At 38.0% G+C, this 22013-nt stretch overlaps 1 protein-coding gene across 1 annotated transcript in view; it reads right to left on the bottom strand.

Annotated features, from left to right (window-relative positions):
• Nucleotides 1-5648, bottom strand: part of LOC122403195 — an 84351-nt gene extending 78703 nt beyond the window's left edge. The window contains exons 1-2 of the mRNA XM_043406557.1: nucleotides 5507-5648; nucleotides 3576-3797 (exon numbers count right to left, since the gene is read on the bottom strand). Coding sequence (XP_043262492.1) covers nucleotides 3576-3797; nucleotides 5507-5648 — 364 coding nt within the window. The remainder of the gene's footprint in view (nucleotides 1-3575; nucleotides 3798-5506) is intronic.
• Between the last annotated feature and the right edge of the window lie 16365 nt (nucleotides 5649-22013).

The raw sequence follows: 22013 nt of genomic DNA, 5'->3' as shown, positions 1-22013 counted from the left end.
AGTGCTCACCTGAATGTGCTCGAAATAATTAAATCTGTCTGATGTAAAAGCATCGTTATGTTTAAAACATCCGTGTATCATGGCATACGTATGACGTTACGTATATCCGACTGAGTATCCACTTTCGTTCGATGGCTATTACTCCATATACATACATAGTCATATTTTGTTTCTAACTGACAATAGGTGTAGATGTCAGTGCCAAATGAAAATAATATAAAAAATCTTGGGACATCTATTAAAACGCCATAAAGGCCTAAAAAACAAACGGAAATCGTGAAAATATTTAACGGAGAATAATTTATTCTTATGTTTTACACAATTAGCTATAAACAATAATTTCTACTAAATTTTACCAACATTATTATTGATAATTAAATCTCTTTATTGTCTGTATAACCTTCATGTGCTTGAAACGCCGCTTCTACTGATTTTACCATTCTAGCGATTACTTTGTTTGCATTCTTACTTAATTTCTATCTTGTAGAGTATTTCACAGCTCTGTTTTTGACGGTTTAGACATATTTAAAACATTTGAACAATTAAACACTTTTTTTTATTTATTCTTAGCAAATATAAAGGGTGTTCGTCCACTCCTGGGAAAAATTTTAATGGGAGATTCTAGAGGTCAAAATAAGACGAAAATCAAGAATACCAATTTGTCGATCGAGGCTTCGTTAAAAAGTTATTAACGTTTAAAGTTCTACCCGTACTGAATTTTTGTCTCGAAAATGCGTAGAATTTTGGGGGTATGTCTACTCACCAAAAACGATTGTAATTGACCCTCGCAACCGAAAATAATTTTTCGAGAATGATTTCAAATTTTTCAATTTAATTTTTTAATAACTTTTTAACGAAGCCTCAAACGAAAAATTCATATTCTTGGTTTTTGTTTTATTTTGATCTCTAGAATCTCCCATTACAATTTTTCACAGGGATGGACGAACACCCTGTATATCGTAAATATACGTAAGAACGAAGCAACGATTAAAAAAATAATTTTAATAAGTAACATTGTATAAGCAAAATTTGTCACAATAACAACCTTGTTCTTACAGAAATATTAATAGTAAAATTGTAAAATTGATTCTTTTACTTTCTTATTAATTTCTTATTTCAAATGCGAACATCCTGTTATTCTCTGTCAGTAAGTACGAAAACTTTTGAAGATAGGGACGTACTTTAGTCTAAAGTTTGGAGGATAGTTTCACCTCTTGAACATTGAACTATCGGCACTAAAATAATAAGCTCCGTATTCAAATTCCATCAAGATCACAGAAGCGAAGGTATTCAGCAGATATCGTTTGTAAGTAAAAAATGGCTAACACTGTCCTCGCTTCCTATACTCGTGACATCACATTCTCCTTAATTCGAGACTGATCTTCCTTACTTCCTACAATACGTCATATAAGTCATAAGCAACGACGATATCGGCGTTGCATTAACCTTAATTACGTTCGAGCATTAATGTTCAGTATGCGGCAGCTGCTAACGACTCTGACCTCCTAATGCTATGCACGTTTGTATACGGGTGTTATGTGTCAGTGCAGATTCAGTGCAAAGCAAAGGTAGAAAACCACAGCCAACATGCGTGCGCTATACAGGAAATTCGAAAGTAAGCTCCGATACGCTAAACACATGGAATCGAGAATGCCACTCGAATTGCGTCGAAATAAAATTGATACTCGACGCCAAAGGTGGACAAAATTTCATTAGAACAACAGATTATTCGGAAAGTTTATTCGATCAAATATTATTCAGCAATTATTCAGATATTTATTAGTCGAAAGTGATACATGATTCGATCGTACGATTTAAATTATAATTTTTATCGAACAAAAAATATATTAAAAGTTTATTTTTTATTCGCTGTTTGATATTTTGATCCAGATAAAAATTTTGTCTGCCTCTACCCGACATTCGATTCGACTCGACTTTCAATTTTCAGTGAAAATCGTATAGTGTACTACGATTGATTAAATATTACCTAAAATTGCTAACTACATACCTCCGTTAAAATGAATTAAGCGTTATTATATTACATTATGCGATTGAGTTTAATGAAGTATTAATTCAACAACAGTATCACGTTGCACGGTATAATAATATTTGATTTCACGTGATAACGACCATAGGTAACGACGCTCAATAGCAAACAGAGACAGTCAAAAATTCGTGTGCTAAAATTCTGCCAGCCACACTTAATTATATTCAGAATAACATACACTATTGGATAATTCAGATTTTCAATGATTAACATAATATTATGTAACTGATATGAATAAGAGATAATTGTTACACTAGATACAGCTTAACTATAGAAATAAAGATATGCTGTAGCTTTTTTTTAAAGAAAAATATAACAAAAATTCTTACTAGAAAATTTGAGTCTTCATCAGGACTATATGTATATATTTTAATGGTATTTTTCTTTTGTAATATTCACTTGCCCTTGTTCTTTAAACGAAACCTTGCATTTTTTATCGATTCTTCCCTTCACTTTGCATATAAAAGTGCTAAGACTTAATCATAGAAAATGTAATATTCTACGAGATGTTTCATATTTTATATTAGGATATTACTTCATTTCAAAAGACGATATTCGTTCATAAACGTTAATGATTTATTACCTGCTTCCTTAAATTGTTCAGTTCTATTATATTCATACAGTTAGTTTTAAAATTTCATGTTATTACTTAACATTACAAACAGAAGGTTACGAAGATATTATGCCTTTTATAAAACTTACTTATTACAGTATACGAGGTACTATAATGTCTGATGATCTAACGAAAAGAATTATTTGGCACACGAATTCCATACATTATACGCTTTGTTTACTCGACTGTGAATCCGTTCAATTTTTTCTTCTTCGATTAATGAAGTGAAAATTAAAATTGAAAGTAATTTATCTTACGGTAAAAATTTCTTAGAATATAACCTATGTAATGAAATAAGTCGAATCGAATCATAGAATAAACCAAGCACTGGAAAAAGTATCGAAACTTATACAATTTTTATCTGTTTATTAGTCTTTACAACCAACTACATAGACACTGTATGCCCGCGAGAAGTTGGCTAACGAAAGGAATGCGGTTTTGATTGGTATCTGGATCCCCACTCTAGTTTAGAGTATTATCGCTATTGACCGAAATGACGATGCGACGTACGACGAAAGTGGGGAGAAGCGGAACAAACGAAGTACATACTGTCCTATTAGCCAACTTCTCGCGGACGCACAGTACACATAAACGCTTTCGTCTCCAAAGGCCCTCTTCGTAATACATACATACATAGAGTTTATCTAAAATAACATTTCCTTATTTCCGTGATACTAGAATTAAGATAATAAGATGCCAATTATATTCTCGTGTAATATTAAATAATGTTCTGAATAGTCTTTATTATGAAGAGGATCCAAGCCTACGAAACGCTACTTGTAAACACTAACAGGCAGATGAACATTTTCAAATAAACAAACATGAGACAGCAACACGAGTGGCACCCCGTGGGGATCGTTTCATCGCAAATCAGTTGAAAAAGATGAAGTAACGACGTTGAGACGTGGTACTCACCGTCGTTGTTTGTTCGAGCACGCGGCGGCGATGAGCTGGCCGTTGGAAAATTTCGGGAAACGTTATCCCTCGGTTGTGGTTGTGGCCCTTCAAGGTTGGGACTCGGGCTGAATTCTGCCCTGAAGTCTGCCCTATCGAAGCCCTCTTCAAATTCGTGCGTCAGACCCATTTCGTCTGGCTCGACGTCGTCTTCCGATTGATTCTTCAACACTGTTCGCGGCACTGAAACGAACAAGCGAAACGTTTGGCGATTAGTGACGTTTGAAAATTAAACATTTGTATAATTAAAAATGTCGTTGGGACTCACAATCTTGACAAGCAATGTATTTTACAAAACATTTTCGAACTTTATGTTTTACAAATTAAATAGGTACGAAGAAAACATTTAGATAATAGTCGTAGTATCTTAATCATTGTTTCATTTATATACATCTTAGAACACGTTTTATTGTACAGGGTGTACTAAAACTTATAACCTAAACTTCGAGTATACATATAGTAGTCTTTGTGCTTCGATTAGCGATCTTTATTTGATCACTTCTTTATTCAGGTTAGATTTTTTTCCTGTGCTTTAATATTCTTGACTTGTACTTCGGAATGGCACCCCTCTTCGATCAACATGAAATTTATAGGGGATGATGGAAAGAGGGTGTAAATTCTAAATACAAAATTTTAGCTTCGGGAATTTAATTGTTTTCGAGATATTAGATTAGGTTTGGCTATTTTCGTCACTATACGTATTTAGTTTGGATTATAATGGTATATTGTAAAGTAACATTTTTCAGTCAACAATCCTCAATCTCTGTTTATAATATCATAATTACAGTAGCTTGATACGATACGATACGATAGCTGGCTGTTGGTCATCAACCGATGCAGGATGTAAACATAAGCCAACAATATGCCTTTATCGAATTCAAAATAATATCGTATAGTACCTCTTTGGATTTGTCTCAGTATCTGTTGTTACTTTCTGAAGAAAAAAACATAGCATTCCATTTAAGAAAAATAAATTGACCTTCAGATCGTCTCCACCACTCCACCCACAAAAAAACAATTAATACTACATGATGTAGCCCGTCCTACCAAACAACTTTTAATAGAACATTTTTTTAATAATTACAACTACCAAGATATCCTGCTGTACTCACTTAAACAAGACACCCTGTAGAATAATTTATCTAGGGCTCGGGAACAGAGTGTATCTGGTAGTGTAACTTAATCATTTTTGGTCATCGAAACTGAAATATAATGAAGTTTGAAAAAACGACGGGTAACATTTTTATATACACAATGATATACAGGGTGTTCGGCCACCCCTGGGGATAATTTTAATGGGAGTTTCTAGGTGCCAAAATAAGACGAAAATCAAGAATAGTAATTTGTTGATTGTGGTAGTGGTTCTCACTCAGAAAGCTGTAAGGCTGTCGATACGTCACTAATTGTAAGTATAGTTTCTCACGCTGAATGAGAACCACTATCACACGAACGCAGCTGTTCGCAGGTTGCCTATCTACACGCGGAACTTTAAACGTTAATAACTTTATAATGAAGCCTCAATCAACAAATTACTATTCTTGATTTTCGTCTTATTTTGGTCCCTAGAAACTCCTATAAAAATTTTTCCCAGGATTGTTCAATTTTAAAAACAAATACATACTTTAAACAAAGAAGTTGTATCGCCTAGACTATTCTACTTCTTCTAGCGTGGAAGGTTTTGTATCTTCGCTTCAAAAAAAGCTACAGCTTGTCCCAGTATCTAGAATTGCCCTTTCTACGAAAAAGGGTTCACTTTGGATGTGTTCTAAATCGATTTTGAGCGACGATGTATAAATAACACATTTTCCTAATGTTATTTACTTCCGGGTCCTGTCGCTACAATAAGATTCTACATTCAACATTCTGACGGTGATCGATTTATTTCCACCTACGTATGTTCGTGTCCCGTATTCGAGCCAGAGTATCGATATCTCGAACCGTATATGCAATTGCATTTCCAGCGGATAAGCACGTAGACGCCGAATCTAGGACTTGCATCGACATATACGTATTGTACGACGTGTTGGGAGTCATTCTAGCACGTAAAAATTCACGATAGGGATACGTTCTTTGCCAGCACGAAGGTAAAGTTGAGATTACGCGTATAAGAAGTTAGAAAAGAAATGTTAACGACATAACGAGGTCTCTGGTGCCCTCGATTGTAGTTGTTGCATAAAGTTGCTGATTAAGTGCCTTGAAGAACTGCTTAAATAGTTTGTAAAATAAACTAACTTTTAGTTTACCGTGTATCAACTAAGAAGATCCAAGTAGAAGACAACATTGGTTATTATTGTTTAATACGTTTTTCATTCTACGAGGTGTGCAATTAAAAAAATTCAAAAAATTATAAAACTTGTTGCATTTAAAAGAAAATAGACACTTAAATATTCTAAAGAATCGTTAATTTTAGAAATTTTTAAATAAAATTAACGACACCATCTGCAATGTAGAAGCAAGTTACAAAAATGAGAAATTAGAATTGTGAAAAATGATCACTTCATTTGTTAGTAGTTCTTATTCCCTCTTTTCTTTTCATATTTTAGAGTAACATTTTTATCAAAGAAAATTGTAATTGGAAGCTGAAACGTTTAGAAACGATATTATTATTTATACTCGTCCTGACCATTTCCAGTTTCGTATTAATATGAAACATGACCGATTGATTGATCGAATTAAATATCAATAAATCCATTCAAACATAATTTCAAATATTGTCATTAGAAGCAAAAATGATCATCGCGTTTGATTGCATCCGATGCTCCACAAGTCTTAAGCAAATATTGGACACATCGAAGCGTAAACGCAACAATGCTTTGTAAATCTTTAAAAAGTTTCGAAATTTCATTTCCGTTCGTAACCGTTTTCTTCGTTTTAACTTTCCTTGTTCTACTTTAACATTATAATCGGTAAAAGTTTTATAAACTCCATGGTTTAGAAGATTCGCAACTTTTAAAGCTTACGAATTCTGTGAAATTGTCGAGAATCAGAGGTTTTGTATCGAAAGTTCAAGCTTCGAAGAACATGCGAATTACGTCGACGTGTTAGGGCAGCATTTTTTCGTTGTCAGCCAACGAAACTGTTTACTCGAACAACAAAAACACGCCGGGAAATATGCGTAGAGATAGTTCTCACACATTTGCGACAAACGAGATTTGCTTTCGTGACCTGGCATAAAGAAACAGTCTACTAAATTACTCGAAACACACGTCGCGCCTTTAAAAATGCCGTGCTTGTGTTCTTCAGGAAGTTACGACTCTGCATTTCGGAAATGACACTTACATTTTTAGGAAATTACACGTTAAATTAAAATTTCTGTAAACGAAAGATACCTGAATAAGTAAAAGGAAAAATTTTGCAATGACAAAATCTAACGTGATTTTTAATTTGATATTTTAAATGTTATTGTTAAATGCAATTTAAATCGATCGAGGAATAGCGGAATCTTTGACTTACTTGACATGGACATGTGAATAATTTTATACATTGAATGGAAGACACATATCCCAAGAATTGCAATTTTCACACAATCAAATCTTTGTTAGTTTAAACTTGGATGCTATCCAGTTACAGACTGTCTCCATTTATTTTCGTTATTCAGCAAACAAGACGCTAGTCTACCAAATTTATAGATTGTTCATTCATAAATCGTCAAAAAAAGGCTACTACTATTTCAGTTGAACAAGAATTTATTTGATTAAGAATATAACTGCGATTTTTCAACAGTCTTGGCATCCTCGTATAATTGGATGTTAATGTATTGACCAGTGTCCTAAACAGAACCCATTTTTTCAATAAGTTTCTGATAAACAGATTTAATGTGGCGTTTGATCCCTTTTAAATTCGGGGCTAATTAAAATAGTAAAAATACTACAAGTAATAAGATACAATAATTATATTGAAACTACTACTAGTTTCTGTCGCTGATAGTAAAAACATAAGAAAAAGGAGTACTGTCTACTTATTTCTTAAGCAATAGCATTATCCAACTCATTAAATTTATGTTTAAATTATATTTTAAGGACCGAAACATTAAGGAAGAAAGTCTCTTTTTTTTCACTTGACCACTTACTATGATTTATTGTTGGACTATTTTGTACTTATAGGTAACTTAAAAATTAATTTTAGTCATAAGGAATAAGACAATTTGATATTTTACAATCAGATACTTCTACCAGAAAGTCAAGTACCACAGATTTTGTAATATTTACTATTTACTGAAAGAAATTAATTTATTGTAAAATAGTGTTAAATAGATCTGCAGAAAACCTACACGTCTAATGATATTCTTTAAAAAATTCGTTGAAATAAAATTAAAATTTTGAAGCAATGAATACACGTTTTTAGAAAGCAGTTTTCAAACATATTATAAAAGTAATAATTTAATTCTGCTCTATAGAGTCTACCAAAAAAGCTAAGTTTAAGAAATATCAATTTAACGCATTACTAAAATTCTAGAAGCTAAACAAAATTCTATCGCTCGTATCGGATATTTTTCCAAAAATCATTAATTTTATTAATTTGTTTTTAAAATGCCCATAAAAATGTCACTTTCCGATGATTTTAAATTATGTGCAACTCACTTAAAGGATAAGGGGAGAATTTTTTGATAGTACGAAGTGCATTAACGAAATTTTGTGCTCTAGGTAAGGAAACAGCCTTTATCTCCGTCTACGGAATCGTTTAAGCTTTTATTATGCCATCATGGTGCACCCCAAGATAAAGTAACTCGTACGATAGTCTCCTCCGAAAGACATTTATGGAAATCGTATTTTTCTAGAGAAATCGTCAATCTATGCAACGTAGATAAGAAGTTTTAATAAAATCTAAATTCAAGATCAGAAGTGAATTTCGATAGTACGGCGTTTTACAGGGGAAAATTTGTAAAAGCAGTGGCTTACATTTAAATATAAATTAACGATTATCTCGTATAAACAAAATGCAAAAGGTATTATATCCTTTTTAGTAATTTAGACTCGGCAAATAACCCAAAAACCACAATTTTATTATTTTCATTTATAAAGATAGCAACACTCGATTTACTACAAAGTCTATTATTTATTTGAATTGAATCTTTCCAATTGCTACCTTTTAATCTATCAAGAAGTTATACAACCTTAATAACAATACTGTACGTTTCATGAAAATGTAAAGTTTTACTGCACATAAAATGTAACAAGTTTAAAATGAAATTTTTTGTGTCTAAATACACACATTTTCAAGGCTGTATTCGTTATTCGTCTGTCACGAATAAAAGTTTACCTAAATAAAATTTTTATCTATTACCTATAAAAGTTCAAGTAGATAATATTTAATTTATATAAAAGTTAATCCAGATAATAATTTATGGATTGATACATTTCTAAAACGCTTTTCTATATTTGGTATGAAAATAAAAAGAATTCATGAAATTACATGTTTCTGCAACTTCCTTCTACATTTGTTACAAAAATATAATATTTATGAATTTACTCATTACAAATTCTCATCTTTGATTCATCTAGTTAATACATAAATACTTATTCGTCTTTTTAAGTTATTTGAATAAATTATTTTCTAGATACTTTTATCGGAATAAACTGTTACTCGTAATACACGAATAACATTTCATTTTGCTCGATATCTAGACAAAAATGTGCCCAACTCTACTACTTAGCGAGCTACATAGTATCTCTGATATTCTATTGACTCTGATTTCGATCACCAAATGACCGCCGATAGAATTAATTGCTCGCTGTCGAAGCTTAAGCATAAGTATTCTAAAGCTAGAGTCGGTCAAACTGAAGTTGTGTCGAAGGTAAGGTAAACTGGGTCAGCCTTACTAATGAGTCCATTAGCAATATCTGAATGAACCACCATTTTTACTTAATTTTCAGCCAATGTTCCGAACTATGGAACGAATCAATGAATTCTGAATGAATTTTTCTGAAGTTCTTCGCGAGAGTTTCGGAGGCACAGTGACGTTCGTAATATAAAATAAACCATAAATTCTCTTAATTCTTGATTTATCGTGAAAAAGCAGTGGATCGTGGCGGTGCATTATTCATTGGTATGATGTACTACCAGTGATCTATATACGGGGTGTATCTACTGTAACACTGCGATGTAAAATCTATTGGGTTGTAAGTCCGATTATGCGATGATGTCGAACGGTACACTATATTTCAAATTATTGGAATGTAGCTTACCGAATGTGTAAATATTTAGTTTTTTGTATGTAGGTAATACACCTATCCAAAGGCGTCGATAAATGCGAGGTTCTACGAGTTTACCTATTACGCGACATCCATAATTACTGTTTAACGTAAATATGTGTTTTTAGAACACTCTAGAACATGCAAAACTACATGTTCTACACCATTTCCTGGGACCTGTTTGTAATACCTAAGTTAATTTCGTTTCCATAAACTACATCACAGTTGAACGTTGAATAATTATTTCACACGTTTATACAGGATGTTCGGCCACCCCTGAGAAGAATTTTAATGGGAGATTCTAGAGGCCGAAATAAGACACAAATCAAGGATACTAATTTGTTGACTGAGGCTTTGTTAAAAAGTTATACAAAAATTTCCGGCCACACAGTATATCTTCGGAAAAGAATTTTTTCCTCGAATGTATGTAGGATTTCGGGGGTATGTCTATTCGTCAAAAATGATTGCAATTGATCCCTGCAACCGAAAATAATTTTTTGAGGTCGAATTAAAAAATTTTTTTTTCGCAGAAACTTTCAGCACATATTCGAATTTTGTTCTCGGAAGTGGATAGGAATTCGGGGGTATATCCAATGACCAAAAATGATTGTAATTGACTCCCGCAACTGAAAATAATTTTTTCCTCGTAAGTGCGTAGGATTTCGGGGGTATGTCTATTCACCAAAAATGATTGTAATCGACTCCCACAAACGAAAATAATTTTTTCGTCAATGATTTGAAATTTTTTAATTTAATTTTTTAACAACTTTTTAACGAAGCCTCTCGATTTTCGTCTTATTTTTGCCTTTAGAATCTCCCATTAAAATTTTTCCCAGGGGTGGCCAAACACCCTGTATAAAAATGTATAGAAAATATAGTATACACAGCGTGAAGACGTGAAATTATTTAGTTATAAAATAAATGGAACAGTATATCCTGACATATAAGTTTTTGGAGATGGATAGTGGGCATAAAAGTCCATGAAAAAAGTTTACATAGATATATGCCCTGTCTAACTTCGACATAACCATTTTTATACGTCGATAATGTATAGTTGCTTATCTTCGTAGGAAGTGTTCGATATGGCTACCTATGGCTCAAATACAAAGCCTGTCGACGTTTTGTCATTTCCCAATCTTTCAAATATTCCAAATATTTTGTTCCATTTGTTCACCCATTCCTATATGGTCCAAGTATTTCAACACTGGTAATGGATGTTGAACGTTGAAATGTTTCTACGTGGCCTCAAAAATATAAATTCAGCAGATTGAAATTTGAGGAACACACAGGCCAGAAAATAAATCCTGCACGACCTATCTGTTAGAACATTGTTCGTTCAATAACTGTCTGGTTACTCGATTGAAACGGTATACATAAATTCCAAAAATAATTTATGCAATTGTTTTTCAAAGGAACTGCCATACGATCGTTTTATTAATAGTCCATTAACGAAAGGAAGTTATCAAACAATCTATATGTCACTTGGAACATGAAAATTTTAGTGATTACATATATACATTCATTTATCTTATTAGTAAATATTATTTTAAATTATGTATTTGTCTTCAAAACATTTGCATTTATCAATGATTGTATACACTCTCTAGTATTTATTCCTTTTTATTAATTAGATTCAGTATTAAATTTATTTATTTCGAGAAACATGGATGTTCTTTCTGCAGCAAGTTTTAAAGTTTTGAGTTAATGAATTCTTATTTAAAAAAATATATTAATTGTTTCTTTAACATAGCCTGCTCAACTTGAACTAAAAAACTTGTATTGATGGGAAATGAAAGTACATTTTCAATAGTACGTTAACGACAAACATAAAATACATTTTATATAAATCGAATGTAGAAATATATTTTTCATAGTAATGTTTGATTACAATGTGTTAATAAATTATTAACCATTTTGATAAACACAAAGTGTAACTCTTTTTACATTTACGTTATCTCACTGCATCATATTTTCTTTTACTTGTACATTTAAAATATTCTTGATCTGTTTCACAAGATTAAAATTCTATAAATTTAATAATACTTTGCTGTTTATTTAAGGGACGTGAGTCTCCATCGAACCTGTGGCACGCCTATGGCCGCACGATGGCGCTTTACGTTGGAGTACTGGTCGACCGTAGGGGAACCCCCAAGTAAAGCTCGCCAGTCGGTCGCGGTGAATTCTCATGCTTGTGTATTACTATCGAAATAGTTTTATAAAACATCTCTTCTTAGCTACCTTTGTAATTTCGCTGTATGGTTTATTAGACCTGAATAAATTACATTTTATATTACTGTCGGACCACAAATGGTAGCAGAGCGTGGTTATTCATCAGTAATAAGAGAATAGTGTTGAAGAAAAATAGAGGATAGGAAGAATACGTGGCGGATATCGACGTCGTTGCAAAAGAATAGAATAGATAAAAGAAGAATAGTCAGACCGGTAAAATGGATAATACCACGATGACAATGGGTAAAATAGAGCAACTGACGAATAGTAATTACTATGCATGGGCGCTAAAAGTAGGTGTAGCTTTGAGAAGCCGAAAATTATTTAGGGATGTCATAGAAAAAGATGAACCATCCATGATGCAGGGACATCGAAAGGTAAAAACCGAGTAGATGTGAAGACAGACTGCAAGGGGGCAATTGACTGGGTAAACAAGAATAAAGTCACTAGCACGACGAAACACATTGACTGGATAAACAAGGATAAAGTCACTAACAGGACGAAACACATTAACAGGAAGTACTACTTTGTGAAAGATGAAGTAAAGGAAAAAAGAGTCGAGCTGGAACATATAAAATCAGAGGAAAACGAAGCCGATATATTAACAAAAGGACTGACTGAAGAAAAGGTAATTAAAGGTACTAAGATGTTACAGGTAACTAATGAGGTCGTGCGCCCAAGAGGAGGAATTGTGGCACGCTTATGGCCACACGACGGCGCTTTACGTTGAAGTACTGGTCGACCGTAGGGGAACCTCCAAGTATAGCTCGCCAGTCCGTCGCGGGGAATTCCCGTGCTTGTGTATTATGTACTATCGAAACAGTATGATAAAACATCTCTTCTTCGCTACCTTTGTAATTTCGCTGTACGGTTTATTAGACCTGAATAAATTACATTTTGTATTAGTATCGGACCACAGAACCGTTGTCGAGTAACAGATCAAGGCCACGGTATACGCACAAGGGGCACCCACGTGAACTAGTAGTCACTATAACTCGCATAAGAGCTAATCATTACAATTTAGCCTCACCTCTTTCCCGCATAGGTAATACTAATGATCCAAAGTGTAAATGTGGAAACATTGTTCAAAATGCAAACCACATTGTATGGCAATGCAATCTATGTAACTTTCAACGATATAAATTAGTAAGACAACTCCAAAAAATAAACCTATATCTTCCCTTAAGTTTAGATTTACTAATCGCAGAACCAAACGTACCAGCCAGAAATAAACCTTATATGAGGTTTCAAATGCTTCATAGAAAAAAATTTAAGAGACGTAAGGACAATTTTTACTATTACGAAATATACTAATGAAGTTTTGTTCTGCACATAAGAAAATAGCCTTTATCTTTGTCTGCAAGAAACTTTTGTATAGAATGTTCGACAACTCAAGTAACAAGGTAATTTTATGTTAATTTCTTGAATAATCACCTGCTTGATTTAATGTAAAAAAAGACTATTAGATATACGTTGCGTGTTCCATTGTTTTTGTGGTTTCCATCCATTGTTAAAGATGATATCACGTGACAGAAAACACCCAGTATTTTTTATATTTTTTGTAACGCCTTCATAAATCTGTAATGCGGCGCTATCGGTGGAAAATGCGACGACAACGATCGCGGAGTTACGAGGCGACGAAACCGCCGGATTTCAGGCTTTCAAGAGGGGCTGCGCGTACGACGGAAGTAGCAGCCTCGTATAGTTTACTTACCGCGATTAATAATTGCAATTTAACACCAATGTTGCGGTGCTGGATAGTACAATGGGTTACAACGCTGGCTTTGGCTCGGTAGTACAGCTACGAGACGCTCTAACCGAACCGGATACATTATAACCCCACGTCCACGGATAATGGAACAGAGAAAATGCGAGGTTGGGGAAGATACACCGACATAGCAAATACATATCCGAACCGGGGATGTACCGTTTTCCATAGGCGTGATATTGAATAAAAATACCGTCCCATCTAACTCTCGCGCCGTGCGATAGTAACGTAGTAGGCAACGAGAACCTTGAGAGCTTGGTTTCTTTTTTCTTTCAAAATGCTTCTTCAGTTTGACAAAGTGGTTTGTAAAAAAAGAAAAGGCAAGGAGGGGGAGCACTTCGTCTTGGGCCTACTAGTGGATTCATTAGTAAGGCAACCCTAACAGGCCCCGTCTTAGATGCAGGACAATCAATGATCGGTCGAGGAGTATCTTCTACGTCCACTCAAGGTCATTGTGTAGTAGGCCGTTGAATTCGTCAAATCAAAATTACATAATACTATTTAAGAAAGTCAAGGTGACCCGAACTTTTTGTCGAATAGAAAAATTTATCGAAACTTTTATTCCAAATATTTTTTTGACAGATTACTGTAAATCGATGCGATCGGTAGTGTGAACTCGAGTCGAACTGCACCCTGTAAAGCGTCAAAGTAAATAACAAAATAAACATAAAAGAAAATATAAATAATAATAATCGTCGTGTTCATCGTATAGAGGTTGAAGCGTCCTTGAAAACGATTTTATTTCAAGTCGATAGCGCGGTTAGTTCTGGAGATATAAGGATTCAAAGCGTTTGTTTACTTTTCATTGATTACGTTGTGAGGTCATTGGCGGCACGTGCTCGTAGTAAATAGTAAATTCTTGGAAATACTACGTCACTCGATCACGACTGTCACAACACACGCGCGAGAGAGAGGTCCGACGCGTAAGATGGAAAGAGAGCTAGTGGAAATTAAAACAAATACATTTTCCTTTACACGACGATACTTGCAAAACGGAAAGTCGAATCGACATAAATCAAAAATCATTTCAAAGAGGAAATTTACCGCTTCTAACGGTGGCACAGTTGTGGAGAAAATACAAGTAATTTAAGAATTGGATCCGTTCAAAATTTTATTTTCAATACGCGTTACTGGAACATTTATTAAAATATTACAACTTGTAAGTAAATTATTCAGATAATTTTGTGGCGACTTGCTGTATGGATTAACAATGTTATATGTAAAAATAAAATATTATGTTTCGTAAACAAACATTTAGCATTTAGAAAAATCAGTCATTCATATTTAAAACTAATTTCAAAAATTGTACTTTAACTAGATCTGTCAATTATAGAAACATGTTCCACTTATAAATTGAATTTTTTATGCTTACCTTGTTATCAAATGTTTCACTAATATATTTTAGTACGTAAACTGTTGATTGATGTTTTATTCAATGAAACAATTGTCAAGATCGTGTATAAAAATTTTTAGTTTAGTTGCAATTGTTTCTAGGGGGCAAAATTATCTGTTTTTAAATTTTATGTGTGATCGGCTTTCTAATGAAATTTTTCTACCAATTCCAATGGGTTTCACTTTGTGTATACAGGGTGTTCGGCTACCCCAGAAAAAAATTTTAATGAGAGATTTTAGAGGCCAAAATAAGACGAAAATGAAGAATATCAATTTGTTGATTGAGACTTCGTTAAAAAGTTATTAAAAAATTTTAAATCATTCACGAAAAAATTATTTTTGGTAGCGAGGGTCAATTACAATCATTTATGGTGAATACACATACCTCCGAAATCCTACGCATTTTCGACAAAAAAATTCGAGTAGGCGCTGAAAATTTTTAACAAAATTAAAAAATTTCAAATCGCTCTGGGAAAATTATTTTTGGTTGCAGGGGTCAATTACAATCATTTTTAGTGAATACACATACCCTCGAAATCCTACGTATTTTCGAGAAAAAGATTCGTGTAGGTGAAAAAATTTTATCAATAATTTTTAAGAATAATTTTATTAATAACTTTTTAACGAAGCCTCAATCAACAAATTAGTATCCTTGATTTACGTCTTATTTTGTCCTCTAGAATCTCCCATTAAAATTTTTCTCAGGGGTGGCGAACGCCCCTATATAAAGAATTTAATTATAAGAAAATACGACATCTGAAAACTGTATTTCAAGCAATTTTATGTTAAAAGTTATAGCACTTATATAAGTATACGCTGATGCAATATTCTTTAATGAATAAATAAGTATTTTATGCTATTGTAAATAATATAAGATGTTCCATGGAAAACGTAAATGAATTATATGTATTACACAAACTTCAGTGCTCATAATACATATGAGGGGGCTGGAGGTTCAAGTGACAAACCTCAATCTACCCCAACAATTATTAAAGAGTTTATTTCCGCGGGTGTCGGGGGTGTAGCCACACGTAGGTCAAAGTTAATAACACTGGCTTCGCAAACGCGCGACGTCTTAGCCAGACTCGGGTCTAAAATAGACTGGGGGTCTTTCTTCTCACGTCCCCTGAATATATACAATTTCTTACCCTAATAGCAAAGGTAGAGAAAAAGAGACAATGATTGTCACTTCAGCTCCACGAGCGCTACATGCGCGAGCTGCGTCGTACCCAGGCTTTCGCCTATACCGACGGGTGTTGGGAGCGTAAAACCACTACCAGGGGGCACGTGCGCAGGTGTTATGCACGGCGGGCCTGGAAATACCCCCCCTTCACCTGTTACGGATCATCAGAGAGGTAGACTGTCCCGGAAGGGAGGTGACCTACTTAGCCGCTTCGCCACCAACCCCGCCGTGGGCGACATTGGCGACGAAGCGTTTCCAGCGGGGGCCACGAGGAGGCGAGGTCACCAGCGCGAAGCTCAGTCTCTTGCGGGCTTGCATATTTCTACGCAAGCGTTTATACTCATCATGGCACATTCCGCCCTAGTGGGTGAAATGCCCGCGCTGCCATTTCAGAGGGAGAAAAAGAGACAGGACAGAAAGACGGAAAAACGAAACTGGAAAATACTCAGTATAGGAAAAGTTTAGCGAAAGCGAGTCATAAAAGTCAAGAGGCTCGCCGGGCCCGGATCAGGGTGGTCCGAGGCCCAGGCGAAACCTTGAGGGAAAACAGACGCCTCGCACGGCTCTGGTCGCCAAGTGTTTAACAGGACGACCAGGCTCGCACGAGACCCTGGGAAAATGGAAAAATAGAAAGCTTAAAACTATCCTTACATTCCATTCCCATTCATACTCTGGCAAGGGCGTAGTGGCTATACAATGGCCGCTACATCACCCCCCTGCCAGTGATTGACCAATCACGAAACAAATATCCCATACAGTCAACCAAACATACAGACTAAAAACACAATATATACCGTACACATAAATAATTTGCACCCATACTATATAATACACTTGTCCATACATATCCATACTCATACAATACAATAAAAAATCACTCATCCATCCATTCCGCTAATAATTACCCTATATCTACGCGTTACCCTACGTGCGGCACATATTTACAAAATACCTTTCTTAACATTATTAAAAATATTTGATTTTGCATAACTGCAATCGATCCGGGAACCGAACTCGTCTCCCGGAACGCGTAACTCGCGGATTTTGCTGCGGCGCCGGACTGGCCGCTTGGGTCGTCTGCGAAGATGGGGTCGTGTCCCCTTCCGTCGCATCAGACATTGTATACGCCGGCTTTAACCTATCAACGGTGATAGTCACCGGCTTATTTTTAATATTAACGACGAATGTCTTTGGACCACGGCTAACCACCGTATATGGTCCATCGTAAGGTGGCTGCAGCAGGCTCCGGACCTTATCGTTCCGTACGAATACCTGCTCAGCCACCCCCAAGTCCTTGAACACAAATGTTTTTCTCGCCCCATGGCGAGTAACCGGAGCTGGCGCTAACTCGCGAAACTGCACGCGCAGCTCCTTCGCGAAATCAGCCACGTCCGGATCTGTCGCGGCTGGTCGCGGTGATAAAAATTCTCCAGGCAAACGCAGCGTTTCGTCGTAAACAAGCTCCGCTGCCGTCGCCTTTACGTCTTCCCTCCAGGCTGCGCGGATGCCCAGCAGTATGGTGGGAAGCACCTTTGTCCACTGCACCTCCTGATGACAGCGGATGGCTGCCTTCATCTGGCGGTGCAGACGCTCCACCATGCCATTGGCCGCCGGATGGTACGCCGTCGTCCTGAGGTGCGATGTCCCAGTCAGCTCACCTAAGTGTCTGAACAGGTGCGACTCGAATTGCCTGCCCTGGTCCGTCGTAACGCGAAGAGGGGTCCCGAACCGGGTAATCCATCCCTCGTAAAACGCCCGCGCTACCGTCGGTGCCTCCTGATCCCTCAACGGGAACGCTTCCGGCCACCGCGTAAATCGGTCGACGCAGGTCAGGCAATATCTGTATCCCTCGGAAACGGGCAACACCACAATATCAATGTGAATGTGCTCAAATCGTCCCGAGGGCGCAAACGTTCCGAGCGGCGAATGCACGTGTCGCGTCACCTTCGACCGCTGACACTCGACGCACTCGCGCGCCCACTTTTTACAATCGGCCTTGACCGACGGCCACACAAAACGTTCGGTCACTATCCTAACCGACGCTTTAATCCCCGGATGGGCAAGTCTATGTAACGTGTCGAAAGCCGCCCGACGGAACGACTTTGTCAAAAACGGTCTTACCGACCCGGTCGACACGTCGCAATACACCAAACGGTGCGTACCCGGAACCCCCACTCGCTTCAACCGTAACGCGCTCCCGATTTCTCCACGCAGGTACCGTTGAAGCTCCTCGTCGGATTCCTGGGCCCTTCCGAGGTCATCGTAGTCGAGGAGTCCGTTGACCTCCTCAATCCTGGACAGGGCGTCCGCCACAACGTTGTCCTTACCGGCCAGATGTTGGATGTCGGTGGAAAACTGCCCTATGAAATCCAGATATCGGAACTGCCTGGGCGTACACTTCTCAGGCTTTTGCCGAAACGCAAACGTGATCGGCTTATGGTCGGTGTAAATAGCAAACACCCGACCCTCAACCATGTGCCTGAAGTGTTTGATGCCCAGGTAGATCGCCAGCAGTTCCCGGTCGTATGCTCCATACTTCCCTTCGGCGTCGGTCAGCTTCTTGGAGAAGAACGCCAATGGCTCCCAGCCGCTGTCCGTACGCTGTTGGAGTACCGCGCCGACGGAGAAATCGGACGCGTCGCAGGTGAGCGCGAGGGGGGCATCGCTACGCGGGTGCGCCAATAACGCGGCCTCCGCTAAAGCCCGTTTCGAGGCCTCGAACGCGGCTATCGACACCGGCGTCCAAGTAACAGGCGCTCGACCCTTTACATTGTCCTTTAGCAGGTCATTTAACGGCGCTTGTACCTGCGCAGCCCTAGGTATGAACCGTCGGTAAAAGTTCACCATCCCTAGGAACTGCCGCAATTGTTTTACCGTCACGGGTTGCGGATATTCCGCTATCGCGCGCACCTTATAGTCTAGCGGTCGCGAACCCTTTTCCGACACTTCGTAACCGAGAAAATGTACCTGCGGTTTACCGAACGCGCACTTCCCGGAATTCACTACGATGCCGTAGTCCTTAAGCCTATTAAACAATGTCTTTAAATGTTCTACGTGCTCCTCCTCGGATTGCGACGCTACGAGTATATCGTCGATGTACGCGTACGCGAAATCTAAACCGCGAAGCACCTCGTCGATGAACCTTTGAAACGTCTGTGCCGCGTTACGCAATCCGAAGGGCATGGCCGGAAACTCGAACATCCCGAACGGGGTAGTCACGGCCGTTTTGTGCACGTCTTCGGCGGCTACCGGTATTTGATTATACGCGCGCACCAAATCTATAGTCGTGAACACACGCTTACCATACAGCGACTGCGCGAAGTCCTGAATGTTTCATACCGGGTACCTGTCCGGCAATGTCCTCGCGTTCAGGGCCCGGTAATCACCACACGGTCGCCACTCACTCGGTTCCTTCTTCGGCACCACGTGCAGCGGGGATGACCAGCTACTTTCCGACGGACGGGCAACCCCGAGCTGTAGCATCGCGTCGAACTCCCTTCTCGCTGCCTTCAGCCGATCCGGCGCCAAACGGCGTGGCCTGCAGGTGACCGGTTGACCTGCTGTGGTTTTAATGTAATGCACCGTAGAGTGCTTCGCTGCAGCCGGAATCCCCATCGGTTTGGTGATTTCCGGGAATTTCTGCAGCAACTCCACGTACACCGAACTACCGGTTATTGTCTTTACGCGCGGAATGTTCGACGCACTTTCACCTGCCGGCTGGCCCGGCACTGACAGCGACGTCACGTTGTCCATTAACCTACGGTTCCTAATATCTACGAGAAGTCCATAGTGATATAAAAAGTCTACGCCGATTATCGGTTTGGAAACCTCGGCCACAACAAATCTCCAGGTGAACGCCCAACGTAAACCTAAATCTAACGTCAGCGTGATGGCCCCGTACGTCGAGATCTCACTCCCGTTCGCCGCGAACAACACGTACGACGATTTCTGCCGGGCACCGCGAGACATTGACCGCGGGAAAACACAAAGGTCGGCTCCTGTGTCGACCAAAAATTGCGTTTTCGACACAAAGTCCGTCACGAACAGACGGCGTAGCGTCGGGCAGGCGTCATTCGCCGTCATTAACGACTGCCCAAGTCGTTTCCCGGTGCGCCATTCCAGGTGCAAGGCGGGATGCAACGATGGGCCTTATTCCCCCACCGCCAGTGGTAAAAGCACATCCCCTGTCTTACCTCGGTACGACGCCGAGAACTGGGGCGTTGGTGCGGCTGGTGATGCTCCGGGGATGGCGGACGGTTCCTCTCGTGACCCGAGTATCGTCCCTCGCTCCTTAACCCTTGCCGCATCGCGACGAGCTCTTGTCTGATCGACAAGGCATACTGGGCCATCATAGAATCTATGATAGCCTCAATGGCGGAGGTTACACTACCCGTGCCGACGGCCGACGGAACACACACCGATGCACTACCGGTGTCGCGAGACATTGTCACTAATCGTGTCCAATAAATTAAAAAATGTCTATAGTTCACAAAAAACTTAACCTATGGCTACACTACACTTAATCACTAAACAAGCGTCTATTTGCGCGTCACCCGCGTACACAAAAATTGTTTTTAACACGTTGATCACGTCGGGGTCACCAATTAATTGAGGGGGCTGGAGGTTCAAGTGACAAACCTCAATCTACCCCAACAATTATTAAAGAGTTTATTTCCGCGGGTGTCGGGGGTGTAGCCACACGTAGGTCAAAGTTAATAACACTGGCTTCGCAAACGCGCGACGTCTTAGCCAGACTCGGGTCTAAAATAGACTGGGGGTCTTTCTTCTCACGTCCCCTGAATATATACAATTTCTTACCCTAATAGCAAAGGTAGAGAAAAAGAGACAGGACAGAAAGACGGAAAAACGAAACTGGAAAATACTCAGTATAGGAAAAGTTTAGCGAAAGCGAGTCATAAAAGTCAAGAGGCTCGCCGGGCCCGGATCAGGGTGGTCCGAGGCCCAGGCGAAACCTTGAGGGAAAACAGACGCCTCGCACGGCTCTGGTCGCCAAGTGTTTAACAGGACGACCAGGCTCGCACGAGACCCTGGGAAAATGGAAAAATAGAAAGCTTAAAACTATCCTTACATTCCATTCCCATTCATACTCTGGCAAGGGCGTAGTGGCTATACAATGGCCGCTACACATATAATTCAATTACGTTTACGAAACCGTATAAAATGATTACACTTGCAAATTGCCAGTATTCCTATATTTCTGTGCTTTTCTTTCAACACTTGCTAACGAACTAAACGTAAATTTTCTTTATATCATTAATTATACAATTTTATACTAATTTTACGATATTACACATTATAATACGATGAAGCTACTTTGAATTTGTATATCAACTAGCGTTTACTAAAGTATCTGAAAATTTCAAAATCATTGACTAATTATCACCATAATATAAGAATGAAAATGAGATGCAACGACAGTTATTCTAGTAAAGTTTCATTGCTTATCATGAAGTTTAAATTCTGTAAATAATTTTTTAAAGGCTAGTGAATACATTAAATTTACATTACCTGAAAACTGGTCATATTTTTAAAAGAAAATGTAAAATGTCGCTGTGGGGAAAATTTTGCAAGATTTATTTTCAAAGGACCGAAAATTACACTTTTACGCATCTATT

Source organism: Colletes gigas, unplaced genomic scaffold, assembly GCF_013123115.1.
Source record: "Colletes gigas isolate AHSC1104 unplaced genomic scaffold, ASM1312311v1 Colletes_gigas_Sc00046, whole genome shotgun sequence".
NCBI lineage: Eukaryota > Metazoa > Arthropoda > Insecta > Hymenoptera > Colletidae > Colletes > Colletes gigas.
Note: the sequence above shows the minus strand (reverse complement) of the source record. Positions and strands in the feature narration are given on the sequence as shown.